Source organism: Mesitornis unicolor, unplaced genomic scaffold (assembly GCF_000695765.1).
Source record: "Mesitornis unicolor isolate BGI_N332 unplaced genomic scaffold, ASM69576v1 scaffold20433, whole genome shotgun sequence".
Lineage (NCBI taxonomy): Eukaryota > Metazoa > Chordata > Aves > Mesitornithiformes > Mesitornithidae > Mesitornis > Mesitornis unicolor.
In genome coordinates, this window is record NW_010174275.1 from 2,943 (window position 1) to 12,646 (window position 9,704).

Here is a 9,704-nt window from a genome sequence, read left to right on the forward strand (position 1 = left end):
GGAGGAGGTTCTTTCCGGAGAGGGGCGTCAGAAGCTGGCACAGGCTGCCCAGGGAGGTGGTGGAGTCACCATCCCTGGATGTGTTTAAAGAGCACGTAGATGAGGTACTTAAGGATATGGTTTAGGGGGTAGACAGGAGCGGTTGGACGTGATGATCTCAGAGGGCTTTTCCAACCGAGTGATTCTGTGGTTCTCATCTAACAGCTTATCTCTGTTCCTCGTTAGGACGCTCTGAAGGTGCACTATGAAAATAACAGTCCGTTCCTGACCATCACCAGCATGACCCGAGTCATCGAGGTGTCTCACTGGGGGAACATTGCGGTGGAGGAGACAGTGGATTTAAAGCATACTGGGGCGGTGCTGAAGGGGCCTTTCTCCAGATACGACTACCAGAGGCAGCCGGACAGCGGCATCTCCTCTGTCAAGTCGTTTAAGGTTGGCATTTTGCTTTTATTTATTATTTTTTTACTGTGGCTCCACACTTCCTTACATCCCCAGAAGGAAAAAATACAGGTGTGTTTCTTTGGTAGCCATACCCAAGTAATAAGGGAATGGTAGAGCTCTCATCTATTGTCAGAGAAGGCTGATGCTGCATGGGAACAGCATTGGGAGGTAGAATTGGGTGGTTATGTGCTTTATTGCATGCGTTGGCCAAACAAACTGCGTATGCCAGTGTTTCTCCATGCTCCCACCCTTCCAGTCTTGGGGACCCTCTGAAACCATTAATGCCTGCGCTGACAGCTCTGCTTTCCATTTTCCACTGTGCAAGGGCCATCATTCAGTCCCCACCCTCTTACTTTCAGAGTTGCCTCCTCTGTCACGGCCTCATCGTGCTGAGCAGTATTAATTGGAAACTCGCCCATTCATTCCTTGCTTACAAAGCACTCAACAGCAGTTAAAGCTGTGGCTCTGCTGGCCAGATGTGAAAAGTATTACGTGTTTTCATCTGAACCAAAACCTCTCTTGCTGCTGGAAGCCTCCAGGAGTGATGGCTTAATGCTCTAAGGGGCTGCAGCCAAACAGAAATCTCATTTTGCTGAGCGTAAAGCTGGCGAGCTCTGAGCTGGGGCAGCGGGCTTGAGCGAGAGGGGAATTGCTGTCCTGGTGGGCATGAGGAGATCCCTCACTGCCTGGGATATTCAAAACTAGGCTGGAAAGCACATTGGTTTAGAGGCCAAGTGACTGGAGTGCTGGCAGTCACTTGTGGGGCTGAGTGCTTACAGTGGCACAGTTTTACCGCTCGGTGCAGCTGAGTGGCCATGTTGTCATCTCCTGGGCGGGAGCGCGGTGTGGCGCGGCTCGGCGGCCGGCGCTGCTCTGCCAGCGTCCCTGGGCGTCCCTTGCAGCCGTGCTCTCGCTGTCCCGTCTCTCCGTACAGACCATTCTCCCCGCCGCCGCTCAGGACGTCTATTACCGCGACGAAATCGGCAACATCTCCACCAGCCACCTCCTTGTCCTGGACGACTCCGTGGAGATGGAGATCCGTCCCCGCTTCCCGCTTTTTGGGGGGTGGAAAACCCACTACATCATCGGCTATAACCTGCCAAGCTACGAGTACCTCTACAATCTCGGTGGGTGGCACGGGGAAAGGGAACAAGAAACCTTGTCCTCTGTGTTCAGAGGTGGTTGCTGGACAGGAAAGAACCCAAAGCTGCGGTTCACTGCACCGTAGCAACAAGAGTTGCTAGCTGTTATTTCTAGAATATGCAAATCCACCTTGCTGTGCTGCCTCTGGGTTTCTGTAGACCTCTGGTTAAACAGTGTTTGAGTGAGCTGGTGCCCCTGCTGCACAGCACGTCCCTCTGAATTCTGCTGCTGCTCTCGTAGGAGCTGAGCTTCAAGGCTGCCCCTGGTTCGTGTCAGGGGTTGTAACCGCCCTGTGGTCTGCGCTCTCCTAGGTGATCAGTACGCCCTGAAGATGCGGTTTGTGGACCATGTGTTTGATGAGCAAGTTACGGACTCTCTGACCGTCAAGATCGTCCTGCCAGAAGGTGCCAAGTAAGTGCCGTTGCTCCTGGCTTGTTACTACACATGGTGCTGCGTTGGTGGCAGTTCTCCAGCCTGCTCTAATGGCCCGAGGACAGTGAAACAAAACCGTGACTGTGTGTGTGGAGGAGACCTTGGAACACAGCTTTGCTTCCTTTTAAAGTGGTGGTTAAACTGCATAATTGGCCTTGTGCTGGAGGCTGCGGTTGCCGGTGTAGTCATACGAGACTCTGGCTTTATCCACAGGAATATACACGTGGACAGCCCCTATGAAATCAACCGTGCTTCAGACGAGCTTCACTACACTTACCTGGACACTTTTGGACGTCCAGTTATTGTGGCACACAAGAGCAACCTGGTGGAGCAGCACATCCAAGACATTGTGGTGAGTGTGGCCTCTCTGTGTGGTTTGCCGGAGCTGTTACGTCTCCTCTGAATTCAGCAGCCCAGAAATGAATCTGCTGGATGGCATGGCCAGTTCTGCTGCTGCCCGAGGAGAGGAGTTCTGCCCTGTGGTAACGTGGGTCATTGCTCAGTGTTTCAAACTTCTCTCCTAGGTTCATTACACCTTCAACAAAATCTTGATGCTGCAGGAGCCCCTGTTGGTGGTTGGAGCCTTTTACATCTTGTTCTTCACCGTGATCATCTACGTGAGGCTGGATTTCTCCATCACTAAGGTGCTGTGTGATGAAGAGCCCTGTGGGAGTGTTAGTGGCTTACTGAACTGGTGGTTGGAGGTTTTTAATACCAGTAATTCTGAATCTTCCTGACAACTGAGTATCTTACTAGGTGCTTAAATGGAACCCTGGTTTTGTGCTGCCTTTGCACTGATACTCCTGCAGGGTTTGAACTGGTGTGCCAAGGCTAAGCCGAGTTTCACCTTCTGGATGAAAGGAATCCACCTCTGAGAAGCAGGGATGTCTGCAATTTTCATATCATGTTTTCAGTTACTTTTTGCTAAGCTATTTGTTGGGCTAGGCTGAGTGCTGGGAGGTACTTGCCCATGTCGGTACTTGCCCATGTCAGTACTTTTACCGTTCACCCCACTGGTGTCCGTTGACCTAATTGCAGGGGGAGCAGTTTTGGTAACAGTCCCGTGGCAGACTGCAAGCAGGGCTTGATGCTGATCAAAGATATGACTGCCTGTATCACCCCTCCTGTCCTCTTGCAGGATCCAGCTGCTGAAGCTAGGATGAAGGTTGCCTGCATCACGGAGCAAGTGCTTACGCTGGTGAACAAGAGACTTGGGCTGTACCGGCACTTCGATGAAGCGGTGAATAAATACAAGCAGTCACGGGACATCTCCACCCTGAACAGCGGCAAAAAGTCTTTGGAGACGGAGCACAAGGCCCTGACAAATGAAATAGCCTCTCTCCAGTCTAAACTGAAGACAGAAGGCTCTGACTTGTGTGATAAAGTAAGAAATTCTGGGATATTTTTGTAAGCTCTCCTGTTCCTGGCTCTATCAAGTATTGTAGGTGATTTTTAATTTGGGGCTTAGTTTCTGCAGCCTGTTTTGTTTGTCATTTGTTGTTGTTTTTTTCCTATGAAAATCAGTTTGTTCTTTTTGCAGCTACTGCAGGTAAACAGCTGCCTGTGCTGTTTCTTAAGCAGCCCCTGAACCAGCTGAATGCCTTTGTAATGCAGCCCCGATGCTTCTCATTGAGCTCGTGGCCGTGACGCTTAGGCCAAAGTGGGAACTCTCACCACGCCATCAGTTGTGACTGACCTACTGACACCAGCCAAAACAAAACCTCCTCCCTCATCTCTTATTTTCTTGCACAAGTGAACTTGGTGCTGACAGAATTTTGGTGACGTGATGCTCCTCACGGGCTGTGTTGCTGTATCGTGTTGAAAGCCGTGGCACAGGAAGCACACACCCGCTGTCCTGTCCTCCCTCTGCTGTGTTTCAACACTCACCTGCAGCAGCCACTTCACCCCCAGCGAGGGACGCTTCAGTCTGCAGGGTCCATTCAACCAGCAGCCACCTTGCGTCATCTTAGTGACTCAGAGTATCTGTGTCCCTGTAGAGCTGTTTCTCATGTGTGTTAACTGTAGGGACACAGCTTCCAGCTGTCATGGTTGTGATTTAACGTAAAGCCTTTACAATCTATCACTGAACAGTGTTTAACAGTTACTGCACCTGTCTCCTGCCAGCGTGGCTCCTGGGTCCTCTGCGCTCCTTTATCCACTCTGCTTCATTGTCCATTTGTGAGATGTTCCTCAACGCGATGCCAGAGAGCAGTGGTGGCTCAGAAGGCAAAATTCAGGGACTGGAGATGTTTCCACTTAGCACTGACTCCGTGTTTTGCTCCAGCTTTACTGTCTCTTCTATTCCAGCTTCACTGTAGGGATGATTTTTTGTTTCCTCTAATACTGTCTTTGTTTTCTCTCCCCTCTAAGGTCAGTGAGATTCAGAAGCTCGACAGCCAAGTCAAGGAGCTTGTTCTGAAGTCCTCGGTTGAGGCCGAGCGCCTGGTGGCCGGCAAGCTCAAGAAGGACACGTACATCGAGAATGAGAAGATGCATTCCAACAAGCGCCAGGACCTGGTCACCAAAATCGACAACATCCTGGATGCGCTGTAAATCTGGTTTAGTGAAAGGTGGAGGGGAGAGGTATGAAGGGAAGGGAGAAGCCTGGGAGTGGATACACATTGAGCCAAAACTCCTTCCCAGCAGAATTAGGGGAAAAGTTGATGTGAAATGTTTGAAAGTAACACTTTTGGGTTTAGATTTCTCTATGGAGCCTGTCTGCTTGGCAGCATGTGCTGTGCAAGGGACCACGCCATCACGCTGTTTGGCTGGGTAACAGGGTTTCTGTGCCAGAGGTGGTACAGAATTTATTACCAGCCAGGTAATAAAACAATCTCCCACTTCTGATTTTCCCTGTGTAGACCTGCCCTGGCTGAACGCGCACAAAGGGCCAGTCTGAGCACAGACACGCTCATGGCAAATCTGAATGTCGCATCTCCAGAAAGAATAAAAGATGTTGGTTCTACTTTGAAATAAAACTGCTGCTCCCTCGCATTTCTGTGTTGAGCCGGGGCTGGGGGAGGCAGAGATGCTGGTGAAGGGGGCTGGGTGGCCCTATCCTGCCCACAGCCAGTGCTGCCCAAGCAGGCCCTTGTTCACACCCGGGTACCCTGGGGTGTGCATGCACTTCCCTGCTAATTTCAGTCTTGTACGAAACTTTTTCTTGAGTCTCTCTGTTTCAGGGTACTGCTAAAAGCACCCAAGAGCTGGCTGCAGGGACAGCAATCCAGGCTGTCCCTACTGCTCTTGCATGGCTCAGTTGTTTACCAAAGTGATTCGAGATCCTAATACAGAAGGAATCGGAAAAGAGCAGAACGGGCTTTGTGCATCTCTGTCGTCTTTCTCGCTCTGCCCTGCCCTGAGCTGTGGGTGGAGGCAGCTGCCTGTGAGTGGGGGTTTCTGCAGGGCAGGGGTGGTGAAGTGCTGTGCAGCCCTTTCCACCGGGCACCCACAGCCACCCTCACCTGCGGGAAGGGCACTTGGCAGAAACGCTGGAGGCTGCTTCACACTGCACGGTAACGCAGCCACACCACAGAGCTGTCTGAGCCATCCCGAGGATGCCAATGCCAAAACTGGTTGTGCTGGGACACACGCAAGCAGCTGGACCCCTGCCTGTCCCTCTGTCCAGGCCTGTGTAGCCATGGTTGCCGTCACAGACACTGCCCTTGACTAGCCCCCTAGGATAAAAGTTGTCTGCGTTCTCTCCTGGGATGCTTTTCTCCTTTCACAGAGGCCATAGTTGGTAGGAAGCCCTTTGCCCCACACCACACAGCCTCCAAAGTGGGTTTGTTCATCAGGGGTGCTCTGCTGCAGGCCTGGGCCCAGGGCCACACCACATGGTCTGCCAAATGCCAGCTCCCTCCTGTGTCCCCAAACCTCACCCTGCAGGAAGGTGGGCAAGCCTTGAACCCCTGCCTCTGCTCTGCGCAGGTGCTGTTGGGAGCCCTGAAACAGCAAGTCCTGCCTGAGCAAGTGGGGGTGACCTACAGCTGAAATCAAATAAAGCATCACTGCTCCACCGGGCAAAACACACACACAGGGCTCTGGAGGTACCGGGGGCATCCAAAGCCAGGCAGAGGCTGCTGGTTGCACCCAGGACACCCTAGGCAGGTGCAGGGGGAAGAGAAGAGGGATCAAACTGATGATCCTAGAGACACCCTTAACTTTCCACTCCCCCAGCAGAGGAAAGGCAGTGCCACCCTTCCCATGCCAGCATGTCCCACTTCTGAGTGGCTTTGCAGGGTACAGAGGAGCTTGTGCCCATCACAAAGCCCCATACAGTTGGTGATGTGTCTTCTCCTATCCCAAGGGGCTCTGCTTGATCAGCACCACAGCTCAGCCCCGGTGGCTGCTGGGCAGCTTCAGATCCTGCTTCTTAATGGGAACCACAGCTGCAGACAGCAGCTATAAATAGGCAGGATGAACACAGGCAGCCCCAGCAAAAAAAAAGCCTCTGGTCCCTACGAAGAGCTGCCCCAGTTCTAGATGCTAGGAACACGCAGCTCCCTCCTACCACCTGCCCCCGGTGGACACAGCCTCCCACACTGCGCCCTAATCCTGTTCTGCCCCCAGTGCTGCAGCTCCTTCAGGCCAGCTCATGTGCAGGAAGAGGGCAATTTGGGGTGAGTGGTCCAGGGATGTCCCAGCTCTGCGGCTTAGTGCATGTCCTTGGGGGCCAGGAAGAGACCCTGGGGAGGTGGGCTCTGGCTCCTACATGTGTTTCATCTGGATTATGAAACAGGATGGAGACACGTGCTGTGACATTCCCCAGGGTGAGTTTTATCTCCCAGAGTGGTCCCCAACCTTTGTACCTGCTCCCCTGTGCCAGCAACCCCCAGAACTGTTGGAGAGCACAGTGAGGAGGCACCCCACACACACAACCTCCCTGCCAAGCCCTGCGAAAGGGGCAGCTGGGCATCTGCAGCCCATGACCGCAGCCCACAGCAGCACAAACATCGGGGAACCCCTTCAACAAACACACAGCAGTAGAGCAACCTAGAAACCAGAGCAATTTTTGGATTCCTGCAAATTTACTCCTGAGAATAAACTGGAAAAGTAGGAGGAAAAAAACACAGCACCTACCAGGAGCTCACGGTCTGCAGGAGTTGGGAGGGAGCAGTAAATGGATCAATTAGGGCTAGGGCTGCTTCTCTCTGCCAAATTTAAAGGGAGCAGCCCCCAATCCATGGGATGGGGGGAAAATAGGGGGAAGCCATTGGGCCAGAAAGGCGCAATCAGGTGTCCATTTCCTGCCATCTTCCCCCTCAGCTCTGAGGGCTTGAGGGGATCCGACTTCAAAATCTCTCTCTTGTGGCTGGGCTTTACAAACCGTAAATGCAGCCGAGGAGGTTTCAAAATGATCTCCCTGCTCAGACCCCAGGGACAAGGAGAGATGCGACCCCTTGCCAAACTTTCTAGGAGGGAGCTACTGCGGGGCAGCCCAAAAAGGTCCCCATCAGCAGAGCTCAGTCTCTCCTCCACGTGGCTCAGACTCTGCTTGCTTTGCTCCTGCATCTTTCAGCCAGTGCCACCGTGCTGGCCTCTGCCACCAGGGCCAGCCCAGCAGGTCCTTGGCCAGGGCTGGCCTTGCTGGCACCAATTTTGTCTTGCTTTGGGATCTCCCTGAACTCCAGCTGCTGTTTTCCAAGGATACCCTTTATTTATTCCAGGCTTGGCAGCTCATCAAGCGTGGGGAACCAGAGCCAACGTGTTCCCAAAGCATCACAGCCAACACTGGGCAGGGATGTAGGCACTGCCACCAGGGAACCCAGACATGAGGGCTCCTCCTCCCTGCAGCTATGCTCATGGCCTGGGACCTGTGGGCAGAGGGAATCCTAAGCTGATGGAGAGGAAAACCTTCCTCCTCAAATAAACCAGCCAGATCTTCAAGAGAGGGCTGAGAGCTGCAAAAGGACTGGGCTTTGTCTCTGCTGCTCTGCACGGAGGCTTTTACGGGCTAGGAAGTTCTTCAGAAAAAACAGTCTGAGGAGACTGTGAGGAGCTGGGAGGCATCTGTCAGGGGAATTGCAGAGCAGCAGCAGGAGAAGGAAGGCTTGGATAAAGGAGCACTTGAGACCTTCCAGCAGATTAACATCTCATGGGTAATTAAAGCTGAGCCCCACTGGGACTTTGCGATTAGTTTTGCTCCTGTGCAGAGTTCGGAACCAAAAGGTTGGAAGGGCTGAAATCTGCCTCCACGGCAAAGGGAACGAAACAAAGAGAGAAGGAAAAAAAAGCATGAAGAAGAAGGAAAAGGAAACCACACAAATGCAAGATTTGCCGGCGAAAGCGAGCAGCCATGATTTCAGGTTCCTGGCTCGGCGCAGCCACCTGCCTCGCGTGGGGTGGCACACAGCTCCCCCCGCCACCCCATTGCTCCCCCTGCCTCCCCGCTGCTCCCCGTCTCACCAGGGTGCTGCCCACACCCAAAGCTTCTCCTGGGGGTCCTGGGCAAACAGAAAAAAAAACCTTCTCCCTCTCTCTGACTTCTCAGTTGCAGTCCTCCAAAGAAAACTACAGAGCTGAAGCCTCACCCAGGAGGTCTAACCTGTCCTCCAGCAGATGCTCGAACTCAGAGGCTGGAGAGAAAATGGGGTTTTACAGTCAGGTGCATTGCAACTCCCACCCACACCCTCCTGCCTTAGCCAGCTCCCATCCATCCTCCGTGGGTGGGGATAGCCCTGTGCTATTTCTGTGCCATTGGCCCGGTCTCCCCTCCCTACGCTGACACCTCCCCTCTGCTCCGCAGGGACCAAACAAACACCTTATTTATTTATTTCTTTAATCTAACCAAATAAAATCACTACACTTAACTTGAAGCAAATCCTGCAGGTTTGCGGTCGGCTCTGGGGGGTGCCATGTCCCCGTATGCCCTGAGGAAGCACATCCAAAAGCATCAACGCAGCCTTTTCCAGCTGAGCTGATCCCTACACTTCACTTCACAGAGCTGGAGCATGTGCCAGTGCTGTGCACGCAGCTCAGCTTTCACAGAATCACAGAATCTTAGGAGCTGGAAGGGACCTCGAAAGATCATCCAGTCCAACCCCTGCCAGAGAAGCTCTAACGCTGCCTGCCAAGTCACGGCCTGAGGGAGCGCACACTCATGTGCACACCCTGCACCCGCACAGGGGTTTTTGGTGAGCTCCCAGGTTAAACATCACCCATGGTCTGCCCCCTTCACCTGTCCACGGATCATCCCCAGCAGCGGGACACAGCACCGTGGGTACCCCAGCCCCATGGCAGACCTGGCAGCCACCCCCTGCATTGCCCTGCAGAAAGACAGACAGACAGACTTCCCCATACGCTCTTTCACCATTTTCCTCCCTCCATCCCCAGTAGTGCTGCCTAGCTCCCAGTCTACCCAGTCTGGTGGCTGCTCAGCACCATCTGGTGGCTGCAGACCCATGGCCTGGTGGGCACCTGGCTGGTTTGGGGTCACCACGGGCTGCTGCTGGCTAAGGGGTGCTGGGATATCTCATCCCCCCTCTCAAAGCTCTCGCTCCCTTGCCAGTGCAGGGTGGGCCATGTCCCAGAGGAGGACCATGTCCCACCAGGCAGCAGTACCAGGAGGAGGACCATGTCCCAGCGGGTGGCAGTGCCAGGAGGGATGGAAGGAGGCCCACAAGGCGCTGGTGGGGCTCATAGCGCTGGCAGTGCCACCATGGCACCTCAGCACCTCCACCACC

The 9,704-nt window shown here is 53.6% G+C and overlaps 1 protein-coding gene across 1 annotated transcript in view; it reads left to right on the forward strand.

The window, feature by feature from the left end:
- Positions 1-4,817, forward strand: part of RPN1 (ribophorin I) — a gene marked incomplete at its 5' end in the record, with an annotated part of 7,305 nt that extends 2,488 nt beyond the window's left edge. The window contains 7 exons of the mRNA XM_010180995.1: positions 226-435; positions 1,379-1,571; positions 1,899-1,998; positions 2,233-2,371; positions 2,544-2,663; positions 3,158-3,403; positions 4,390-4,817. Of these exons, the coding sequence (XP_010179297.1) occupies positions 226-435; positions 1,379-1,571; positions 1,899-1,998; positions 2,233-2,371; positions 2,544-2,663; positions 3,158-3,403; positions 4,390-4,572 (1,191 nt within the window). The remainder of the gene's footprint in view (positions 1-225; positions 436-1,378; positions 1,572-1,898; positions 1,999-2,232; positions 2,372-2,543; positions 2,664-3,157; positions 3,404-4,389) is intronic.
- Positions 4,818-9,704: the final 4,887 nt, after the last annotated feature.